This window comes from Girardinichthys multiradiatus, chromosome 9, assembly GCF_021462225.1.
Source record: "Girardinichthys multiradiatus isolate DD_20200921_A chromosome 9, DD_fGirMul_XY1, whole genome shotgun sequence".
Lineage (NCBI taxonomy): Eukaryota > Metazoa > Chordata > Actinopteri > Cyprinodontiformes > Goodeidae > Girardinichthys > Girardinichthys multiradiatus.
Window position 1 is genome coordinate 25,053,369 of NC_061802.1, and position 25,215 is coordinate 25,078,583.

General features: G+C 38.4%; 1 protein-coding gene across 1 annotated transcript in view; it reads right to left on the reverse strand.

Moving 5' to 3' along the window:
• Nucleotides 1–25,215, reverse strand: part of fbn2b (fibrillin 2b) — a 98,673-nt gene that overhangs the window by 32,046 nt on the left and 41,412 nt on the right. The window contains exons 8-21 of the mRNA XM_047374437.1: nucleotides 20,215–20,340; nucleotides 12,675–12,800; nucleotides 6,085–6,237; nucleotides 4,760–5,005; nucleotides 4,478–4,621; nucleotides 4,179–4,298; nucleotides 3,957–4,082; nucleotides 3,743–3,865; nucleotides 2,702–2,977; nucleotides 2,567–2,620; nucleotides 2,361–2,486; nucleotides 1,987–2,112; nucleotides 1,671–1,790; nucleotides 205–342 (exon numbers count right to left, since the gene is read on the reverse strand). Coding sequence (XP_047230393.1) covers nucleotides 205–342; nucleotides 1,671–1,790; nucleotides 1,987–2,112; nucleotides 2,361–2,486; nucleotides 2,567–2,620; nucleotides 2,702–2,977; nucleotides 3,743–3,865; nucleotides 3,957–4,082; nucleotides 4,179–4,298; nucleotides 4,478–4,621; nucleotides 4,760–5,005; nucleotides 6,085–6,237; nucleotides 12,675–12,800; nucleotides 20,215–20,340 — 2,004 coding nt within the window. The remainder of the gene's footprint in view (nucleotides 1–204; nucleotides 343–1,670; nucleotides 1,791–1,986; nucleotides 2,113–2,360; nucleotides 2,487–2,566; nucleotides 2,621–2,701; nucleotides 2,978–3,742; nucleotides 3,866–3,956; nucleotides 4,083–4,178; nucleotides 4,299–4,477; nucleotides 4,622–4,759; nucleotides 5,006–6,084; nucleotides 6,238–12,674; nucleotides 12,801–20,214; nucleotides 20,341–25,215) is intronic.

Genomic DNA, 25,215 nt, shown 5'->3' on the forward strand with positions numbered 1-25,215 from the left:
TGGGGACATTGTGTAATATAAAGAAAGTGTCCACAAAATGAGGGTGTAACATAATCCACATAGTAACCGTAATTTTCAGCAACAGTATTGCTATAATGTTTTCATGAAATCATGCAGCTCTACTGAATAACCAGTGAATGCCAATTTTACACCAAGACTAAAAAACATCTTTGAACACATGTTTTAATGTATAAACGAACTAACCGATCTCGCACGGTTCACAGGGGCTGCCCCAGGCGGCCCCCAGTGTGGAGCAGCACTCAGACTTCAGTGTGGCTCCGTTGATGTTCACCTCGCAGCGGTTGTCTTGTATCGTGAGCCAGCAAGTGCTCTTCATACTGTCTGTGGAGCCACAGAACAACAGGAAAAAAAAACTTGATTTAAACTATCCCGTGGTGTTTTTAGGGGAAACAAACAGTTCCAATAAGCCTAAACAACAGGCTAACAAATGTGGTGTGTGCATTTCTAATCCACATCAAACATTTGGCAAGCCAGTTTTTCCCTATTAAACACATGTTTTGGGGACACTAAATAAAAACCAAACAGATCTGCTGATGAAAAGATTTCTCGCCAACATTATTACATAAACCTTGGTAACCTCATGTTAAACTCCAAAAACATTGAACTTTTCAATTTTTACTCTTAAATTATAATAAAGTCTGTCTGTGGCTAAAGGTTAAGATAGGTAAATACCATAAATCAGTACATTAGCCATATTCTAATCCCAACCCCCTGCATTCCTTATTAACTGAGGAAGAATGGATTTTCCACCAAATTACGAAGACCCCCCAAACACAAAAGCACACTTCACTACCCTAATCTCTTACCACTAGGAAATATAGAGCAGGAAACAGCAAAACCAGAGGACTCAAATGATGCCATGTGTGAAATGTATGTCAAATACACTAGTATAGGACTAAACATTTGCTCTAGTTCTATTTCCTATGAGCATGTGGCTTACAAAAATAATAATCTAAAAGAAACAAACTGAAAGAAATTACTTTTTGACCTCAAAAGATAATCTCACACTTCACCTCATTTGTAATCTGTTTCAGTAACAAAACATCTCCTTGCAAACCAAGGCTAAACCGAGGTATTTTTCTAATAAATGAAGTGTGTGTGTGTGTGTGTGTGTGTTAACTCTTTGAAACTTGCACTGCCAGTGCTTGCTTATGAAAACATAATTTCCCTTATTTCTACATTTTGATTCAATTTACTAGACAGAAAAGTCTTACCAGCAATTAGTTTCGAGAAATATAATTCACAGTGCTATTTGTAATTTGAGAGACACAGAGAAGCACACACAGAGCTTTTGGTGACCACAGTTGTTCAACTTTAGGCTTGATTGGCTCTGGTCAGCCAAATAGAAACTTGAAGTCTGGTCTTTTTATCATATTTCTCTCTCTCTCTCTCTCTAAATATCTTTATAAATATACTGTATAGAAATATAAAGAAACAGAAATCTCTGTTTTGTAGTTCTTTGCTAAGTTTTTAAAGAAAAACCAAAATTGACCAAAAATTCTAAATTGGCATATCAGAGCACTACAAAATCAAGGGTCAGAAATCAACCACCAAGATCTCTTATTGGTGCTTCTCTCGTCAATATGTCAAACAAGATCTGTCTTGGATTCCACAGTGCTGCCATAATTTGCATTAAATTTTTGTCTTACCAACGCAGATGGTGTTTGTGGAGTCCAACTTGCTGCCATGGGCACACTCACAGTTAAATGACCCGGCGACGTTGCGACATATTCCATTGATACATGGGCTGGATTCACACTCGTTGATATCTGAGACATGCAGAGACACACTTGAATTCAGGGGAAACTAACAACCAACCTTTAGCTGTTTTAACTTTTCCTGTAGTACAGATACGACTACTGTACATTAACTCAACACATCTGGGAGCCATGCCACCAGCAAACTATCTCCATTAATTGAAAGAAAAAACCACATAACGAAGACTTTAGTTGAGTGAGAGCTCACCCTCGCATGTCTCAGAGTCAGGTTTGAAGACAAACCCTTTGGGACAGGAGCATGTGTAGGAGCCAGGGGTGTTTCTGCACAGTCCGTTATCACAGAGCAGTCGGTTCACCAGACACTCATTGATGTCTGCCAACAGAGAGAAAACCATTTTAATGATTTCTTTGCTCATCATCATCACAACCATCGCTTATCACTTCAAACTTAGTAACACCCCTACTAAACGTGTAGTAAGACTCAAAACTAATCCATCTTTTTTAACTAGAATCTCACATTTTAAAAAATTGAAAAATGAAACCTTGATTGGGGAAAATGTAATCCGTAGTACGATAAAAAAAATCTAACAAGTTAAGCTCTGGAAACAAAAACAGTCTCACCAACGCAGTTCTTTCCACTTGTGTCAGACTCGTAGCCAATATTGCAGATGCAGCGGTAACTTCCTCTGAGGTTCTCACATATACCGTTCTGGCAGATGTCTGGGTCCAAGGCGCACTCATTGATGTCTAAAAGACCATCAAATATAATTTGATGTTGGAGATAAACATGAATGAAGTAATGATTTTTCTAAATATAAAAAACTTACCTCTTCCATCAGTTGTGATGCCAATACCACCGCTGCATACAGCTTGGAACTCAGCTGAACGTCGCAAAATAAACAAAAAACACTTTAGATAAGCTGACTTTTTATTTCATGTTTATATTCACACAAAGGCACTACCTGAGTTTCTGGATGGGCAGGGTTGGCAGGGCTCTCCAAAGCCATGTTCAGGGTTAGCACAGCAGCACTCAGATTTAGTCACCGCTCCTGGAAAAGGACGCGAGCATGTTCCCATTTTTATGGCACCATAGCAGGTGGTCCTCATGTGTGTGTCCACACACACTCTTCCATCCACGTCAACGGCCAGGCCTGGCGGGCATTCACAGCGGAAGGACCCCTCGTTGTTGATGCAGCGGCCGTTCATACAGATGCCGGGTGTGAGACACTCATCGATGTCTGATGGAGAGAGGGTACATGAGAAGACCAGAACATCACAAGGTAAATCCAAAGTATTTAATGAATTATACCAATAAATTCCTTTCATAACCTGTCAACACTATTTTGTCCCAACCTATTTCCAAATCAGAATTCTGACTTTATAATTTTGTGCCACTGTATTTAGCTATGTACCTCTCCAGGGTAATCAACTATTTCGATTAATGAGTCAGATAAGAATTTTATAAAATGCTTGATTCCTACATATTATCTATTTTAACTGCTTATTCTCTGAAGATTTTATATTACAATTTATTCCTGCCGATTGTGGTTGTGATTGCTGTTTGGGCTAATTGACTATTAAGATTTACCAATCCACCAAGTATAACTTTGAGTGAAACCCTGTTGGTATATATTATAATATCAGATATTACCATTAGCTTGAAGTTTGGGGTCAAACCACATGCTGTTGTGGGCAAACCCACATACATTTACTGAAAATCCATGTTAATGTGTGTTTATTACTACTGAAAAAATGCAATGAATTGACAGCGACTTTGACATATTCCCCAACAAACTTTTTAACAGTAAATAATAATTTTCTTAATTCATATATTAGTTTTGGACAGTGGTAAATAGCAGCTTGGGGGGATTTTCAAAACTTTTTTACTTCTGAAACAAAAGGCCTGGTTTAAAAAAAATGACAACATTGGGATTAGAGTAAAATAGTTTAAGAACATCCCGTGTAAAGTTTTCATCATTTAATTGGCACTTGCTAAGTCGTACCAATGCAATACCGTCCGCTAGGTGCTAAAGCAAAGCCAGGCTTGCAGATGCATTTGAAGCTGCCGTCCTCATTGATGCACATTCCGTTGAGACACATGTTGGTAGTGGCGCACTCATCGTGATCTGGCAGAACCAAGAAAAGTTTCATAATTTTCAAGGAAATGAAAGCTTTCATTTGAAACTCAGCCTTGTTTTTGCATTTGTTCCTCCTCACCAACGCAGTTCTTCCCATCCGGAGTTAGCTCAAAGCCAGCATTGCAGATACACTGGAAGCTGCCCTCGGTGTTGACGCAGCGACCGTTGCGACACATCACTCCATTTACCATGCACTCGTCAATGTCTACAAAAAGGTGAGACCATCTGGTAATTGTGTTTTTGAAATATTTTCAATTTAGTATGATAAATTAGTGCATGTTGACGGCATTCTCAGATGTACCAATGCAGGCCTGTTTGGTAGGGGTCCCCTGGTATCCCTCATGACACTTGCAGTGGTATGACCCAGGTGTGTTGACACAGTCACCATTGATACATGGGTTACTCAAACACTCATCCACATCTACAAGTATATAATAAAAACAGAAAACAAATCACAAAAAATCCACCTTGCCTTCAATTAAGTTCCTTCAACTTACAGGAGATGGCAGTGCAGTACAGTGCATGAAATAAACTTGTCACTTTGACTACATCATGTTTGGTTTTATTGTTTAGGGCAAAGTGTGTGGGCATGTTGCTTACCAATACACTCCCCACGGACATCCTGCTTGTATCCCATGTTACACTCGCAGCGATAGCTCCCACGTGTTGGGATGCAGCGTCCATTCAAACACAGGTGGGTGAAATGTTGGCAAAAATCAAGGCTTTCATTCAAAGAAACTGTGCCTTAGAAAACATATCAGACACAAAAAAGAATAAAACTACAAAAAATAAGACCTATCACAAGATTCAAATTATGCAGATACTAAATATTCTGTTTTGTTTCTTTAAACATACTCTATCAGATCCACTGAAGCGACTCACCTATGTTCAAGTGGTTCAGGCCTCCTCCATTCCCTCCAAACGTCCCTCCGTTGCCTCCAAAAGTCCCTCCGTTTTCTCCAAAGCTGTCCCCTCCTCCATTGGTATGTGGCCTTCCATTACCATTACCGTTTGGTACGCTGGGAAGCTTGAATCTGTAGTTTCCGTTACTGCTGGGAAAGTATCCGTTGGGAAAGGTGTGAGGGAGCCCTTGTGGGACACCCACAATACAGAGGCGCCTGAACTCATCTTGTAAAGAAAGAGACAACAAATAGTAAGTCAGAGTTAGCTGTTTAGTTTTTTTACCTGATACATGCATGAAGGAAAATGGTTAATGTAAATCCTCAAAGTAATACCAACTACAAATGTACTTAATTAGTCAAAACAGTGGACATCCATGAACATCTCTGTTGATGTTTTTTTAGTACAACCACTACATTTTATTGTTTAGCCCAGAAAAAATATAATTTGGCTTTTTAGGCCACGGGTCTGGTCAAAATTTAGTTTATACAAATCCTTTAAAAGCCAGACTTGATTACCCCATATTATTGGCCTCAACCACCTTTCAAACATGTTTACACATCGATAGAGGTCTTTCTGTGGACGTCTTTTAACCTTTAAACCTTTAAACGTTTCAAACACAATTTGACATTAGTCTGACAGAAGGCAATGTCGTCTTTTGTTTGTCTATTCAACAAAAATAAGCTGTGGGGGAAATTTGGCAGTATAAAGTTGAAACACTATACCCGCTGTTCAAGAATATGAAACAGTTCTGAGTTAACTGGTATGGGAGTTGCTACTGAGAAAAACAAATGCATAACATGTCCTGATCTGTCAAATAGATAAACTGTGACTTTGGCATTATTTGTGCAGGTCTATGCATTTTACAAGTAAAATGGGTTTAGTGTGCTCTACATTAAGAATAACTGAAAACACATTTTAGGTCAGGGGTGAAGGAGACAGTCCTGTAACTGATCAGCAGAGAATAACACAGACTCACACAGAGCGATGCTGTCAAATTCCTGCTTAAATGAGGAGATGATGGGTCACTGAATACTTTCCATCTCTCTTTGTTTGGATCTTTATCCTGACATCATGCTTTTTAGATTGAGTCAATGCTCTGGATCCAAAATTGCAAAACCTGTCTTGTCTCATTTGGCATTAGCACTATTTTGGCTCTTGCCGAAAAGTTACGCAATGTCAAATCATAGAAATCTATTATGGAGGAAAACCAAGAGAGTCTGGAGTGTCTATCTATAGCCATGCTTCTGCTAGGGATTACATTAGCATAATTCATGTTCTCAGTGCTGTGTATGATTCATGCTCACCGGAGCCTCTGACAGGACACATCTCAGGGATCTGGCTCAAAGCCCAGCAGCGTCCTGTTTCACAGCAACACTGCATCTTTGTGTACTGGCCATTCAGCTCTGCTGCACAGCGACCATTAGCAAGAGCGGAGAAACAGGTGCCCACACGCTGATCTGGGAGCAGAGGAAAGAGATGAAACAGCAAAATTACAAACCAGACAGCAACATAATCTAGCAAAGAAAACACAAGTAAAAAATATTTAGAAGAAGTAGGATGCCTTTTTAAAATTCATAATTATGTGTGAAGGTCAATTTGCAATTAAACAATCTTTTGTGAATCATAAACAGCAACTACCGGTGTATTAGATTTTTTTCTGGGTTAGATTCAGCTTCAGGTCTTCTTTAGCTTGTTGACTGTAACTGCAGAATTATTCAGTCACTTTTCCCAAGTTTTAAAAGATACAGCAATCAGCTGCACGTACAGTGATGGTTATGGGTTGTGCTTGGACCTTAATTTTAAGGAAGTGCACACGCATCTGTAAAATGGTTAATAAGCACATGTTTACATAGAGAATCTGTTCACACAAAAGTCATGTTTAAACATTTTGGACTTTTCCTGTTTTTGGATGATTTATTGTACCTTGCAAAAGTATTGATACCACTTTAATCTTTTCGAAATTTATTGTATTACAACAATTATTTGGGATTTTGTGAGATAAACCAGCATAGACAGTTAAGGAAGGAAAATTATACATGGTTTTCAAGCTTTGTCCTTTTATAAGTAAAAATCTGAAAACTGTGGCAGGCATTCATAGTCAACCCCTTTTACTCTGATATTCATAAATAATATCCAGTACATCTAAATAGTTTTAGAAGTCCCCTAATTATTGAACAGAGATGACAAACATTATGAAGAACAAGAAACACAAAAGACAGCTAAGATGTGGCCTTAATGGAAGAGTGCCAAGAAGAAAAGCCATTGTTGAAAGAAAGCCATTTGTAGACATGTTGAAGACAACAAAAACATGCAAGGTGTTCTGGTCAAATGAGAAGAACACCTAAAAACCAGATAATCCATTAAGCAAATCTGTTAGAAGCTGCAGAACCCTTGAGACTGGACCAGAGGTTCACCTTCTAGCAGGACAACAACCCTCAACATCCAGTAAAAGCTACAAAGAATGTATTTGATCTAAGCATATTCATGTGTTAGAATGCTCCAGTACAGACAATACTTTTACCAACTCTGCATACAAAGAAAATGTATATAATTTTCCTTCCACTTCACAAGAATGTGCCACTTTGAAAGAAAGAAAGAAAGAAAGAAAGAAAGCCTACTGGAACCATCAAAATCTTAAATGTCCTTTGACTGGCTTGCCCTCTCTATGGTCCCCAAGGAGGAAGCCTTTTTATAGGCTCTCAGCAGGAAGGGTTGCTTGGGGCCTCGCCTAAATACCAACATCTAAAGGGCCCCCAAAAAGGGGTCGTATTTGTTACGGTTTTCCAGGTCAGGGTCAGTGGGACAGGAGAGGGAGCTGGTGTTCAACAATGTGTAGGTAGTAAGTGGAGAGGGTGATCTAAAGTTGTTACAGTTGGGCAATAAAAATTATAATTGTACAAAGAGAGAGTAGCAGTGAACATGGGAGCATTAACTTGGAAACTGAAAAAAAGGTCGAAGTGCAGAGGAAAAGAATAAAAAGAAGAGTGAATAGGGACAGGAGGGAGGGAGGGGTACAAGTCGATTAACCCACTAATGAGCCAGCAGTCTGGAATTAATCAGTTCCATGTGGAGCAATTCCTGCCAGTTAGATTGAAAATGAGGGGCTGTGCTGTGTCTGGGAGCTTATACAGAGCCGTGCACGTACACATGTACAGGCAAACCTACGTATAGGTATGCATTGCCCATATGTATCTACCAGCATGTACTCAAACCACAAAACGACCTGTAGGAATGACAGCTCTGTAGGCATGGTGGAGGACAGGGGGAAGCTGTGGTGTGTGGGGTTTTCTCAGGAAGATGATGATGGCTTAAATTAGATCCAGATGACAGTTTACTCACTTGTGTTGCTCCATCACATAAGCGTAATTTTGCTTGGTGGGGTGTTTTTACAGACTGACTGACTGGACAGGTTTTCTTATTTTATGTCCCCACCTTACGACAGAATATTAGACACTGATTACTGTCAGTTACACGCACCCTTCCCCTCCCCCCTGTAACACACCCAACTCCAAACAGCTCCCACTGCCATACATTACCAGAGAACAGAACATCCCTAAAAACAGAACACACAATCACATCTGAAAACCAGAACAAATTTCCTGCTTAAAAACAAGTGGCAGAGAAAGCCATGAATCAGTCGGGTTTATTCTATTTATGTTAGGATGTCAAAAAAGGAAAAGGAGTTCAAATGGGAATCAGTGTCCCTTATCGGGCAGATATCGGCCTTATTTTAAATGCAGGTTTACAGTGCCTTACAAAAGTATTTAGAACCAATGAAGTATTCAGAACCAATGAACATTTTCACAATTTGCCAATTTACAACCACAAACTTCTATGTATCTTAGTGGAACTATTTGATTGACCAACACAAAGTAGTGCATGACTGTGAAGTTAAAGGAAAATTACACCAAATTTTCACAAATCTTTAAAAAGAAAGGTTTTAAAAAGCCGCCCTTCACTGCAAGAATTTTTGGGGTATGTCTCTACCAGTTTTGCACATCCAGACAGTGACATTTTTGCCTATTTTCCATTGAAAAATGATTCAAGCTCAGTCAGATCTGATGGAGAACACCTGAAGACATTAATGTTTAGGTCTTGCTGCAGAGTCTCAGATCAATTTAGGAAGGGAGTTTGACTAGGCTATTCCTACACATGACTGTTTTCATGTAAACCATTCCATTATAGATCTGGCTGTATGTTTAGGGTTGTTGTCCAGCGTATTGTCCTGCATTTAGCTCCATGCATCTCTCCACTAACCGTCTCTGCTGTCCCTGCTGAAGAAAAGTATTCCCACAGCATGATGCTGCCGCCACTGTGTCTCACCATGGTGATAGTGTGTTCAGGGTGCATGTTAGTTTTCTGCCACAAACAGCATAGTGATGTGCATGTAGGCCAAAATGTTTAGAGAACATTATATATTCTCCCACCTGACCTACAGATCTCTTCAGAGTTACCATGGAACACTTTGCTGTTTCTCAGGTTAACACAGTATTTCCCAACGATGTCAGGTTACATGGATGGCTAAGTTTGCTGTTGTGTCATATTCTCTTTTAACACATATAATAAACAAACATATAATAAACATATAATAAATAATAACAAACATAATAAATTATATGTTTGGTCTCATTGTGCTGGTTGATGGTGTACCTCCTCCCCAGTCTTTTGAAGCCTCTAACAGATTTTCTTCCAGAACGGTCTTGTATTTAGCTCCATTCACTGTATTCCCATTAAATGTGACCATCATCTTTGCAGAAGAAAAGCATCCCCAAAGTATGACGCTGCCACCACCATGTTTCACACTGGAGACCTCGAAAAACTTATCTATGTGTTTATCTATAATCGAACTGATCACTACAACAGTGTCTTCACAGGTCTGCCTAAAAAGTCAGTCAGACAGCTACAGCTGATCCAGAACACTACTACCCATTTGTTTAGAGTTGCTTTTGACTGCTCTATTTAAACTATTTACTGCAACATAATTAATTTCAGTCTGTAGTCCAACTTTTCTTTCCTTCCCTTGATTATGCTACTGCGATGTATTTTTATGTTTCCTTTTCATATGTGTTCACCATGTAAAGCACTTTGAATTGTCTTGATACTGAAATGTGCCAATACAATATTTTTCAATAATTAGATTAGATGATCTTGACTCTCTGCCATAAAGGATAGATTTATGGAGAGCAGGATCAAAACTTGTACTGTTGGTACATTCTTCCACCTGACTTCTGGATTAAAGGGGACTGAATGAAAATGGACACCCTAGTTTGCAGACTGTTTTGTTAAAAAGGTTTGAAAGTTGTAATTTGACAAAATGTGGAAATACTATGTGGAAATACTAGGTAAAAAAAACTTTTGCAATGCTCTGTAGCTGTTGTTGTGACCTTGGATTGCTGGTTTAGAACAATCAAAAGATCTAGTTTATATTTGTTTGCATGTAAGCATTCATGCTTTTGTTTTGTCAATTTGAGCAAAAGGGTAAGAGAAGATATCTGTTTGATTTGCTATTACAATTAGTTTTCCTCTTTGTCTTCACTTGGTTGCACAAGAGTTATCCATGAAAGAAAGAAGATGGAAGATGGAAAGAAAACAAAAGAAGGTGAAAACATGGAGGACACAAAACATTTACTCAGTGGGAGAGTGTTAGGATGTCTCAGTTTTGGAGACTAAATGTAACACAAAGAAACAACAGGAGATGGAAATTTGCTCATATCCACTATAAGCAACAGCACGCTCTACTGTAAATCACTTGAGATGTTCACCAATTAACTATTTTATTGCTTTACAAGTAAGACAGACTGGACCAGAAAGACGGAAACAAAGTGACAGAAATACATCTATCAAGAGTAAAAAAGAAAAGAAAAAAATATTGAAGACCTTAATCAGATACAGAAAAGATACTTTATGTTGCTTGACAGCAGCTCTCCTTTTATTTGCAATCAATGCTTCGTATGGGCAATCGTTTCATTGTTCATCTCCTACTTTTTAAAAAGATATCATAAATAGTTTTCTAGTTTATTTCAAAGCTAACTGATGCTTCTTTTGTCATTCTTCATTTCTCAGAAAACATTAACAGGAATAACGAACAACTTCAGTATACAAATACATTGTGTCTTGTGATGGAAGCTCACTCAAACTAAGTCCCATTAAACCACCAAAAGCTCCAAAACTTGTGCTAAAATATTTGTTAACCAAGCAACCTTAACCCAGATAGATATTTTTTGTTTTTTGAGATTTTTGCTGAACAAACAATAATGAAGGAGCTTTCAAACTGAAATATTGTATCTGCAATTATAGTTAGGCATATATAGTAACAAAGGTGCTAGTTTGGTACACCACTACCTGCAATAAAATTGCTTGAATGTGAATGCTATCTTTTATTCAATGTTTAAAACAGTAGTATCGAGACAGCCTCAGTCATGAGGTATTATTAATATACTTTCAGTTTGTTGACATTATTGCTCTCTCTCAGTCAAAAGAAATTGTTTTGCAAGAAAAATATAGAATCTGCTGTTTTATTGGCTGTCTAAAATGACATTCAGTGCCCTTTTCAGGGCATACAACTTTGAAGATGTATGTTATTTTTTTTGTAAAGCAAACAACTAATACGACATAATAACTTCAACGTACAACGTATAACTGCTCACCCCCCTAACGTCAGTACTTAGTAGACCCACCTTTTGTGGCAATTACAGCTGCAAGCTTGCTTGGATAAGTCTCCATGAGCTTGCCACATCTTGTCACAGGGATGTTGGCCCATTCCTCAAGGCAAAACTGCTCTAGCTCTTTCATGTTGGATGATTTTCGCTTGTGAACAGTGATCTTCAAGTCTAACTACAGATTCTCATTTGGATTGAGGTCTGGATTTTGATTTGGCCATTCGAACACATTTAAATGTTTCCCCTGAAACCCCTCGAGTTTTGCTTTAGCAGCGTGCTTCGAGTCATTGTCCTGCTGGACGGGAAACCTCTGTCCAAGTCTCAAATCCCAGGCAGACTGACGCAGGGACGCAAGGACATCCCAGTATTTACCGCCATTCATTTTTCCCTCGACTTGGACCAGTTTTCCAGTCCCTGCTGCTGAAAAACATCCCCACTACATGATGTTACACCATCATGTTGCACTGTGGACATGTTCTTGGGGTGATAGGATGTGTTGGGTTTGCGCCAGACATAGTGTTTTATTTGGTGCCCAAAAAGTTTGATCCTAGTCTCATCTGGCCAGAGTACCTTCCTCCATTCATTTGAGGAGTAGCCCACATGCCTTTTTTCTCATTTCACCAACCTAGACTATTTTGTGCAGATCCATGACGTGAAGCAAGATTAAAAACTTTTAAATTACAGGTTGGAATGCAACAAAATAGGTAAAATAATAATAATTGAATACTTGTGCAAGTACTTGTAGCTCAAAGGTGAGATTAGAAATAAAGTTAGCCTTGAGAGAAACTGATAAAACCCTTGATTGATGTTAACATCTTTAATAAGTTTAGATGGTAATGTTTTTCTAACAGGGAAACAAATTTGGATAATCTACATGCCCCCTATGCAACTTCCACTTTGGAGCAGCAATGTAAAATAACCTGGCTCTGTTTCAGCATTATTTCCACGATTGGGGAGAACTGCAGGAATACATTAGCATCTGGCAGTGTTTAATTGTGGATCACAATGAAGCATGTGCTGTATGTGAGTCAGAGGAACACTAACGCTATAGTAGATTAATGAGGTGAAGGCTAAACAGTGAATGTTTGCGCATGATGATCACAGGTTTGCTCATCAAGACTGTATTCCCAGGAAATAGCGGTGAAGGTAAGTTTCCAGCCACATGTGTAGCTCTTAGCTGGAATTGAACAGCACAGGGCACCACAGAGCAACATGTCATATGATGTGTGACTCACCCACACATCTGGAGCCATCTGTGCTAGAAATGTAGCCTCGTGGACAGGTGCAGACGTAGCTACCAGCAGTGTTGGTGCACTCTCCTCTATCACACACACCAGGAATTGTGCTGCATTCATCAATATCTGAAACACAGAGTAACGTCGTGAACACTTTGGTTCATCTCATCATAGGAAAAGGGTAATTTGTTTAAAAAAAATACAGTAGCACACAGCAATGCGAGTTTACTGAAATGTTATTAAGTCAACAAAATAGACATATTTCGCTTTTGTGTAGTTAAAGCCCATCAAGAAAAGCTAAGTATACCAATGAGCATAGATGTGAAAGGAATTAACTTGATAAACAGGACAACAGGTTAAAATCTTAACAGAACAATCAGACAAAAAAGTAGATTAAATTTACTGTGTGGTTTACTTTGTACTGAGTAGGTATCTGGGAAAAAAAGTTAAATAGTTTTTTTTAGCTTGGTTTTCTTGTGCAGAAGCTCTTTGTTTAGGTCACAAAAGATGAGAGATATTTTGGTACATATCGCTGACATGGTCAACACCATTAATACACAAACTATTGGTTTTACCATAAAATTTGACAATAAACCAATTGAAATAGTTAACTGGATGAAACAACTTCTGGACAAAGGGTATAAAGACATGTATGTAATACTAAGCAATTTTACTAATATGGGTAAAAATTGAATCAAATTTCAAACTAGATACGACATTACTACTCTAACCCAAACATACCACAGTGTAACATTTGAAAATCTAAGGGTCTGTATCCACAGTGCTTGGCAGTGGTCCCCTCCGTGTGATGGGCTTTATGACGGCATTGGGTTATATTATTCTGAGAGGGGATCTTCATTGCTCCGTGATGTTGTAGGTTTCCAGAAGGTGCTGGTTTTTTACATTGTGTCCTGTGTAACTGCTGATCCACTGCTGAGTACAATTACTGCACTGGTGCCGAGGTAATACAGATGAGGGCTTGCCCCGTGTGTTTAGCTTGAAAGCGAGAAAGGCAAGTAATTGTCTCTCTCACTAGAAGTAAGAAGCACATAATGTACATCTGAGAAGCTGACATATATCTGCGAGTTACTATGCAGTAACGGCCTTTACGCGAAGCCAGGAGGCTTTTGTTCCCCAGCAGGGTTGTGTCTGACAGCAGTGGAAGAAGGCATTGGTAGAGCTGTTAAAGTACAGCCAAATAAACCTCGTGTCAGCAGCAGCAGCAACAGCACACCAGACATTACTCCACATGAAAGCTGCTCTGAAGGGCTGTCGGTGTTCACTAGGGGAAATGTGTGCCACCTGCATAAATGTCTACAATGGAGGTATTAATGCTGCCACGTGCTTGTAAAGGTGTGTACGCAGCAATCATTACTGTTTTAAAAGACTTTTAAACCTTCCTGTTTTCTAACTGTTTTCTATGCATGCAGATTGAAATAGCTAAATGAAATTTGATAGTAGCTATGTATATGTATAAAGCCTGCATGTGTGAATCTGTGAGTGTCAGCACAACAGGGAGGTCTGTGTGTGTAACAGTTTCACCGAGGCTGTAAGTGTTTCTTTGTTCAGCACTAACAGCTGCTCTTAAGTGATTATGTGTTCACATCTTAAACAGACTTTACCATAACTACTCTGAAACCTCACTAATTTCATGGTAAGCATTCTCAGTGAGGTTCTTTGTGCAATAGCTGCAAAATGCAGGCATTTTAGTCAAAGCTTCCGCCAAAGGACTGATGGTTTGATTGTTTGCAACATTTCGTTTCAACATGGGTTTCCTGCACATACGTGACATTAGAAACATCTTAAAACTTGTTTTTGTTTTTGCAACCTTTAAAACACTGAACTCTTTATGCCTTCACTTGCATTGGTTAAACAAATAAAGAAAATAATCATCATTATGTTAGTATGTTTTCTGAATATAAATAAAGATTTGATCATTTTGAAATCAAAATAATTGGTTCGTCACCACTACCCAGAATAGTAATTGGCTATAATTTTAGGCTAAGCTTCGGTCACTCTTACATTGCAGCCTAAGCTGTTTAAGTTATGAAAACATACGCTTTCACTTGATTTTGAGGCAGATTTCATCCTTCAGAATAATGGCTACTTGATCGTAGAAGACAACAGAATCGATACCGTTTTAAACCACTATTATTTAAAAGAATTGCTTATTGAGTTTGGTAAAACAATGAACAGATACTGTAAATTGTACATTGTACTCAGGGAACTGAACTGCCTTAAAAATAAATTTTTCCCTGACATCTTTGTGTTGAATCTTCCCTTAAAATAACTAAAGCTTTCATTAAATGTAGGATAATATATTAAAAAGCACAAACAACACATAAAATCAGAAATATATTGTACTTCAACAATCTCTGGGAGACAAAATACCAAATCAAAATCAATCTACAAAATATATAAAAATCTAATATTAAATAAATGCTAAATTAAAAAAAAAATTTAAAAACACAATTTTTTTTAAAGATTAAGGAATAATTATCACATTGATAATAGAGAGGATCAAGCCAAACAAACATATTTACTCACATTTTAGTATAGCTACTCACTGAAACATCCTACACATTTAATAATAAATGTGTAGGATAATTATTATAATATGATTACATTTTGTAATCCATAGATTCCTCTTTCTGTGGCAGTTGCCCATAGATTTGTTGTGTTGCTGAGTAGTGCAGACACCACACAGTCGCAAACCTTGCATATGAGTTTTTAATATGCACCTGAGTCTTAGAAGCCACACAAATGAACTGAGTCTATCAGTTTGAGCTGTTTCTGCTGCTGTTATGGGTTTCTCCCCTTTGCCATTTTGTAACTTTTGCAATTTTAGTTTTACCATTTACTGATATTTTCCCAGGTACAAAATGATGCCACCTCCGGTGGGATGTTTTGTACAAAACATGAATGAATACCCACCAGGAGGACAATAAATTTGTTTCTTTTCACAGTCAGGAATAATGTTTTTGTGGAACACACACTGCCTGTATCAGTTTGAACCTGAAATTCAAATGTTTCCTATTTTTCTGAAAACTGCACATTAGATTAGGGCTTTTAAATATACTGTGACAAATATAGGAGTCCTTTTTTTACAAATCAGCACTTGATCCAGAGAGTTTGTCTGCTTTTTATGATTTGTTCAAGATCAGCTTCCACTCAAGGATGAAGAAATTGCTTCCAGATTTTGTTCAAAGAGGTGATTTATTTTCCCTTTTACTGTAAATCTGACATTTGAGAAGACCACAGAGTTCCTCAGGAGGATTTTAGTTCTGTTAAAATCAGGGCTACGCCAATATTCAGTCATAGTTAAATTCTTTGGTGGCCAGTCAGTCAATGGAGCTCTTGGACCACTGTGATTGAACTCTGTCTTTAATAACAATAATAGCCTTTGTGAATGCTGCAGATTTCTTTTTTCAACACTTCTAAAGAAAGGATTACATACTGGTTCTGCTGTTAATTCTCACATTTTGCACTAGAATCTGTTCTTGATTGGTTTCTTCGCCATGACGTCACACAGTGAATCAGTATGTTGATGTGCTGCCTTGAATTACATCCACTGGTGTGCCTCAAATTAACTTGAGAATTATGAATTAACTGTTCCAAAGCATAAAAAGTCATTACATTATTATCTGGGTTTTCTCACAGTGTTAACTGCATAGTAACCTTAGTGTATGTAAACTTCCGGCTTTGAAAACTGATCAAAAACATGAAATCTGATTTAATGTCAATGTATTTAAGCATCTGGTTTCAACAATATCCCCATAATTAATGTAAATATCTAACACCAGAAAAAAACAAACTGATATGCCACAGTTTAAGTTAATAGGTATCAAATGGAAGAGGAATGTAATAAAATGTCAATGCATAGACAAACTAGGGTTAGAGACTGACAACAGCATGACCCTGAGTGACCCCGAGCCTCAGAATTTCCATTATAAGCTGTTTTGTTTCTGTGCAGCTTACTATATGCTCATTATTGTCATTAGTGAACCACTGGTTAAGCAGAAACATTTTGTCATCATAAGAACATGATAAATGTTTCTTATCCTCCTTTTTGTTGTTAATGAGGTGACTGTGGCTCAGTAGGAAGAGTAGTTGTCTTGCAATCAGAAGGCTTCCTCCTGCCATATGTTGATGTGCCCCTGGGCAAGGCACTTAACCTCAAGTTGCCTACCGATCTGCATATCGGTATATGAATGTGTTAGTGTTAGTGAGTGCGATTGGGTGAATGTGGCTCTAGTGTAAAGTGCTTTGAGTGGTCTGTATGACTGGAAAAGCGCTATATAAGTTCAGTCCATTTACCATTTAACTTGTTTCAGGCTTCACTTGGATTGTTATTCTACCAGCAAATCCACACCCAAATCCCACTTAGCACAGTTCAGTGTCTCTAGAAACTGTCATCCGATCCAAAGCCACAAGTGAAACCAAGATTCTGGCAAACTTAAATCAGTCATCCTCCCAATTTCCTCCTTCATCCGAACACATAAATCAAACCAGTTTGTCACAGTAATTGGTTTTCATGAATCTAAAGGTTGAAATACTATTTCAACCTGAAAAGACTCACATAAAGGAGAAACAACAAGAAGACGGTTAAAGAATTTATTAATGAAAGATTATTTATTTGGCGCTCGGACCCCTGAGGGAGACGTAAACGCTGAGGATGAAGTAGGTTTGAATAAACATCTTAGGATTATGATTAGGTACGTCTTCCCCCCCTGGGATCCGATCCTGGTGGTGGCGTAGGCCTTGGTATGGAAGGAGTTGGGAGCCCAAGGTGGAGAAGGGGTGGAGGAGGGTCGAAGCACAGCAGAAAAGCGGTGTTTTCCATGCAGAGGATCTTTAAAAGTGATGTCCTGGGAGATGATTGGCTGAGGAGGAGTGCCGACCTGCCGTTGATTGGAGCAGCCAGTGAGGAGTGATTGGACGTGGAGGGGGTGGTGAGTCTTCCATGTTGAATTTTTGTTTAAACTCCATTTCACAGCAAACATGAACAGCCTTGCTACAAGCCAATAAAAGTCTTTACTGATACATTGATACAGTGCAGGCCTCGACTTTTTCCAGCAGGCTTTTTTTTGTCATCAGGCTGAAACAGTTTAGGAGCTCTCTGTAATCCTCCCAGAAGACAGGCCTCAGTCCAAGAGATGTGACCCCTGCCTGGGAAATTATCAGGCTATTTAGCTAGCGCATTGTTTAAATTCCAGCCAATCAACACACTGTAATGGAAACCCACTCTGCTGAGAGCAGACACTTTTCCCTGTGATTCTGGGAACACGTCAGGGCAACTTTAACTTCTAACACATCGTCAAGTTTTAAGCGCCTGTGGAGATTTGTCGGCTGATCCCAGCCTTCATGAACTGAGCAGTCCATAAACGTCTCACTATTAAGTCAATAAAGTTGATAGAATGCTTGGCTGATTATTAGAACATAAAGTAATATATATATTTTAATAACATCTTTATTCATTTAACTATTTTACTGTATAGAGGTCTATTGAAAAAATGTAAGCTTTTGTCAATCATTGTTTTGGGGAAATTATCAGAAGTGGTGGTTGTTTGCAACCATGGCACTTTCTAAGGGTGCTGTCTCTAGATAATGAACCCACTATGATGCCAATAATCAACAAGAAGGTGGATAGTCTTAGCAGGGTCATGGCGAGTCTTCAAGTGAACTAAGAAAGTGAGTTTTCAATGTTTATCTAATCATGTGCAAAATCAGAACCCTTTTTAACAGAATTTATGTCTCTCCATGACCACAAACTACTGGGCCCAGTTTATTTTTGTTTTCAGCATGCATGAATCTTCCACTTCAAATTTGTGGTGGTTTATTATTGCAGTGTCAATACATTAGAGTGCTAGAGTACAGACATGATATTGGTGGCAGTAGCATCATGGTAGTGTGATGTCAAGGGTGTAGCTGCATTCTGCTTTGGTGAAAAATAATAGGGAGCTCAGGACGACTTGAAATCATGGCATAGGATCACTGTACAAAGGTGCTGATGAATGGAACATGGAGAGAACACAGGAGAATGTCTCAGTGATGACCATAAGGAAAAAAAACCTTTTGGTGATTTCTAAAGCTGCCTTATTGCTGTTTCTCATCTTGCCACATATGTTGCCATATTTAAAATGTATTTTTCGTGGATCTACACATGAAAATATGAAACACATTTTGTGAAACATCAAGTCCTGTCACATCTATGATGTATGTATGGTGCTTATTAGAGCTGCACCGTATATATAATCCAAGTCATGTGAGCAATATTGGAATCACAGAGCAACATTTGGTAGGATATTACATTTCAGGTTTTATTCATGCAAATATATTATATATATTATAATATATTATACCAATAATACATTTGGCTTGGTGGATGGAATTTTGGACCCTTATAGCCAACAATGGATGTATATTTTTAGCAGCTATGATGCCAAAGGTCATTAACTGTGGTGGGGACATTGTGAAAAATGAAAAAAAGAAAAGAACCAGGAACATCTGGGTTAATCATAATCTTAATTTCAATATCCAGCACCAGTAGTGCAATTAAATGTTTTTCCGTGTTGTGATGAAAAGTATAAAATGCACAATGTGATACTGCATCAGATTAGAGTAAGTTACATTTGCTACCATCAACTACCATCTTGTTTTCTTTTCTCCTCACATCTAAAAATTATCAGACCATCTTGGGATGAAAGATTAGCCGCCCAGTCGATGAAAGCCAGATTTTGTAATTCTGTGCCAGCGGCAGCGGCACATGTGCGGTAGATATAGCACTTCTAAGTTGCAAGATGCTGAGCATGTTCAAAGAAATCTGTGGCAGTCTGGTCTTGCTGGAGATCACATCATGTATGCTACAATAGCAGATGCAGTATGTAGAAAGACAATTCTGCAATGTTCTTTATCTTTAAGCCCTGCATCTGCTTCTCGTGTAACTTCAGTGCCTGACCTCAGAAATGCACTTCTGTCATACATTTCCATAGACACTCCTAAACCTTGTGAAAAGCCTTCTCAGATAAATGGGATGTCACTCTCAAGTTCATTTGTGTGTGTATACAGATGAGTTTAGCAATATAGTTGATCTACTACTTTTCCTACTTTTCCTACTTCCCTTAACTATTCCTAAGGCTGCTGTCACACAGTTTCCAATTTTGCCATTTATGCTGGTGTACTGAAAACCATGCCTTATGTGGGTCTAAACATGAGGGAATAAATAGGTATTTGTGCAACATCAAGTCCTATGATGCTTTCGAAGCATGTGTGTTGCTTTTGTTGTGCTCCCATTCTGAATAGTGCTTGTCTAATGGGATTAAGAGTGTGGAATTCATACAGTTGCTGTGTCAAAAAAACTTTCGTAACAAGCTTGTTGTTCTATTTTATTATATTTAAAGATCAGGTAACCATCTAAATTGAAATTTCATGCTCAATAAAGGATGAGAGCATTATTTTCTTTTGTTACCGGAAGGCAAACATGAAATACTGCCAGGCATATAAATGTACATACGCTGTTGTGACAGCGTGTGAGACTCACCTTCACATTTGTGGCTGGTTTCACTCTGACGGTGACCAGCAGGGCATTTACATTCATATGATCCAACAGTGTTGATACAGTTCCCTCCAGAACACAGACCCGGCACTGCCTGGCACTCGTCCACATCTAAAACAATGGGAGACAAGTACTGGTGAAAAAAGGCAAACACAGAGAAGAGAAAAAGCGCTTAGGTTAAAACAACTCAAACCAAACAAAAAAAAATAGTTTTTATGCTCAGTAACATGGCACCAGCTGGACAGTTTTAGTCTTTGTCCATAAAAGACCTACTTTAGCCATTGTTTAAACAGGAAATTGCATTTTAACAGTGTGTAATCCCCAAAGTTTTATTGTGAGTCACATTTACTAGTATTAGGGATTTGTAAGTGAGAAAGTTCATGTAAAATTATGGATACTTCTGATCATGCAAATTGTGAAACACGCAGTGGTTTTATATTAAGCTCAGTATTAGTCCATAATCATGATTTCAGTATTCATAGCTTTAGCTATCCTCTCACAAATTGTTTAAAAGCATTCTGCTTGCATGCCAAGCACAATTTAAACAGCCTGTTTCTAATCACCTAAACAATAAATTTACTGTTGATTGTACCAGCTTTAAGGAGTGTCCAGTGTTTAAGAGGTTCTATGTGTAGGAGTCTGAGAAAGAAAGAAAAAAGAAATGACTTCTGGCCAACATCCTGAAGTGGAGCCCAGACTGGAATTCATACATTTGGATTCATGGTCATGTGTGCTTTGTACTGCTGCCAGAGAGACGTTGCTCTTGGCTCTTGGGTGATTAGGTGTCTTTAGTGTGTGCATGTGTGTGGAAGCACGGAGAAGGTCCAGAAAAAAAGGAAGAATGATGTTATTCAGAAACACAAGAAACAATAGATTGTGAGAAAAGAAGGTCTGAAGTTATGGGTGTATCACATAAACTGGCATACGTGCAGCATATGAGCTTCCTGGCAGCACCAACAAAAGGAGAATTTGATGATCTATGTAATAAATTACTATTCATCATTATATTGTAAGAACACCGTAACAACCCCATGATACTGCCAACACCGTGCTTGACACTTGTGGTTAGTGGTTATTTGTGGGTATTCCTGAACTGTAATTAAACCTTTACTTAAGAAACCTTCGCTTGATCAAGATGACTTGGAAAATTACAGACCTATATCCAATCTTCCATTCTTATCTAAAATTCTTGAGAAAATAGTTGCTAATCAAATGTGTGAGGATTTACACAGCAATGACCTGTTTGAAGAGTTTTAGAACTCATCATAGCACTGAAACAGCTCTGCTGAAAGTCACTAACGATATTCAATTCAATTCAATTCAGTTTTATTTATATAGCGCCAATTCACAACACATGTTGTCTCACGCACAAAATAGTTGCTAATCAAATGTGTGAGCATTTACACAGCAATGACCTGTTTTACACAGCAATGACCTGTTTGGAGAGTTTCAGTCAGGCTTCAGAGCTCATCATAGCACTGAAACAGCTCTGCTAAAAGTCACTAATGATATTCTTATGGCCACAGATAATGGACTTGTGTCTGTTTTGGTTCTGTTAGATCTCAGTGCTGCATTTGATACAGTCGACCACAATATTCTCTTAGAAAGGCTGGAATATGCTGTAGGGATCAGGGGAACAGCGCTAGGCTGGTTTAAATCTTATCTGTCTGACAGATTCCAGTTTGTTCATGTAAATGATAAATCATCTTTAATCTCCAGGGTTAATTGTGGAGTACCACAGGGTTCAGTACTTGGGCCAATTCTCTTCACTATATATATGCTTCCAATAGGTCAAATTATCAGGCAGCATGGGATAAATGTTCACTGTTACGTTGATGATACTCAGCTTTACTTATCCATAAATCCTGATGAACCCAACCAGTTAGATAGACTACAAGCATGTCTTGAAGATATAAAAACTTGGATAACTTTAAATTTTTTGCTTCTAATTTCAGACAAGACAGAAATTGTTGTCTTTGGACTGGAGTCTTTAAAAAAGAAACTGCTTAGTCAATCACTTAACCTGGATGGCATTAAATTGACCTCCGGTAATAAAGTAAAAACCTTGGTGTTATTTTTGACCAGGACATGTCATTTAAATCCCATATTAAACAGGTTTCTAGGATTTCCTTCATTCATCTCCGGAACATTGCCAAAATTAGAAATATCCTATCCAGGAGTGACGCTGAAAAACTAGTCCATGCATTTGTTACTTCAAGGCTGGACTATTGTAATTCTTTACTATCAGGATGTCCACAAAATGCAGTTAAAAGCCTTCAGCTGATTCAAAATGTTGCAGCAAGAGTTCTGATGAAAATTAAAAAGAGAGATCATATTTCTCCTATTTTAGCTTCCCTTCATTGGCTCCCTGTTAAATCCAGAATAGAACTTAAAATTATCCTCCTCACATATAAAACCCTTAATGATCTAGCTCCATCATACATCAGAGATCTGATTGTTCCATATGTTTCTAACAGGGCACTTCGTTCTCAGACTGCAGGTTTACTGGTGGTTCCTAGAGTCTCTAGGATTAGAATGGGAGGCAGATCCTTTAGTTATCAGGCTCCTCTCCTGTGGAACCAACTCCCGGTTTTGGTCCGTGAGGCAGACACCCTGTCTACTTTTAAGGCTAGGCTTAAAACTTTCCTTTTTGATAAAGCTTATAGTTAGAGTGGATTAGGTTATCAGGGAGGGAGCCTTCCTCCCTCCCTGTTGGTTGGAGTAAGGGGGAGTCAGGTTTAGTCAAAACTGGCTCAGTTATGGTTGAGGTGCAAACACACCCTTCATTTCTGCTACCTGTATGACCACTTTTCTTTTCCAATGTTTATAATCAGTCTGACAGAGGGAGGTATCCCAATCCTTGTGGTTTTTAGTATAACAATGATCATCAGTGGGACCCTTTGTGGGGTGCCTTGTGACAACATTGTTGTAAATAAGCGCCGTTTAACTAAATAATCTGAACTGAAAGTATCTGTGTAGTTATGCTGCTATAGGCTTAGGCTGCTGGAGGACATAATGACCACTTTCACCCTCTTCGCTACATTCTCACACTACTCTCCAATTTTGCATTATTTGCTGTTATTTCAGCTTTTAACTTTGTTCTCTTTTCTCTTCCTAGAAGCTACACCTGGCCTGGCTCTGTGTCTGCCTGTGACACCTTTCTGGAGAGGGGAATCGTCCGAGCTTCTGTTGGCAACAACTCAATGCTCACCCTCTACCAATGATCCACATGGTCCTGTCTTTCAGTGTTTAACCCTTTCTCTCTCCTAGACATGGCGATTGACTGAGCTTAACTGTAACTAACTCTATGTGCTCTCTTTCAGACTCTAACCTTGAAAACTGGCTCAGAGTTTATCTGTTCTTTCTTTCTAGGTGAAACGACTAAAGGAGCTACATCCATTAACATTTACTTTTCCTTCCCATAGAACGTACTCCTGGATCAGTGCTTCTTTGTTCTCTTTGTGTCTCTGCTCTGTTCTCTCAAACCCCCAGTCGGTCGTGGCAGATGGCCGCTCACACTGAGCCTGGTTCTGCTGGAGGTTTCTTCCTCTTAAAAGGTAGATTTTCTTCTCCACTGTTGCTACATGCATGCTCAGTATGAGGGATTGCTGCAAAGTCAACGCCAGTGACTGTCCACTGTCTCCACATGCTCATCCAGGAGGAGGGAATGCTGCAAGTCACTGACTGGATGCAATCTGCTGGGTTTCCTTAGATAGAAAAGCTTTTTATCCCATTTGAATAAATAACTGAATCTGACTGCACTGTTCAATGGTTAGGATTAAATGGAATGTATGTACCTGAATTTTCTGAAGTGCCTTGAGACAACATGTGTTGTGAATTGGCGCTAAATAAATTAAATTTAATTGAATTAAATTGAAATTGTGACCTTATGGATTAGAGCAAACCCCAGAGTCTTTAATATGTATTACTTGGCAGTGGGCATCACCTAGCTTACATTGGAACTAAAGCTACGTAGGTACATTTCCAGCTTTCAGTTTGATAAGAATCGTGATGCATTACACCTGAGGTGTGATCTCTGCACAAAACTACCAAAACTTTCAAATGATGAACACACACAAAGGTTGAACTTTCAGTAGGCCAACACCAGTGCCTCCCACACCTACCCCTAGATTTTACGTGGTCATGCTTGTAGGTAAGGCTTTTCTTGTCCTTTTGCTAATGTAGTGGTAGTGTTATTGAGCATTTAAAAATAAGAAACACATGTATATATTGTCTTTGGCGAGGGCTTCAACCTTTCACAAAGACAGATATGATGTCTAGTTTAATGTATTTAGTTTATTATCTTTATTTCTTATCTTTTTAAATTAACTCAGTTCAAATTATTTGGTTGTCTTAACAACCACAGAAATTAAAATTTGGTTGAATTCTAACATATTAGGGTTGTTTTTAGGTCATACACTTTTTAACAAGTTTTAAAAAATATGTAACAACTAGTAACCACCTAACTAGTTTTGCTGAGCTTTTATGGCACTTGTGTCTGTTTCTGTAAAAGAAACCAACAACAAACCATGATGGACCATCTTCTTGAAGTGGGAGATTCAAATATTTTTTTATTGTGACTACAAATTAAGGACCAAAGCATTCATGCAATCTTGTTGTAGTATTATGAACAACAATTTGGGGCACAGGGTTTTCTCATTAAATCCCAAGATGTAAAGTCTAAAAACAACCCATATTTGCAACTGTATCTTTCTCAGTATGAGACCTTGACATTCTTAACCTCTATAAGGATGCAGTGGATACAAAATATAAGATTTAATTCAAATCAGTTTATTTACATACCACAAATTCATAACAGCATTTTTTTAATAAAAAAAAACAGATGAATGCAAAACCACTGAAAAAAACTGTAATTTTCACCTGCAAAAAATGATTCTAGGTGTTAAAGTTAAAAGAAGTTGGGTGGAGGCAACAAAGGGCAGGCTGGGATCATTTAACCTGGGACTTGACCTCCACATGAGGCAT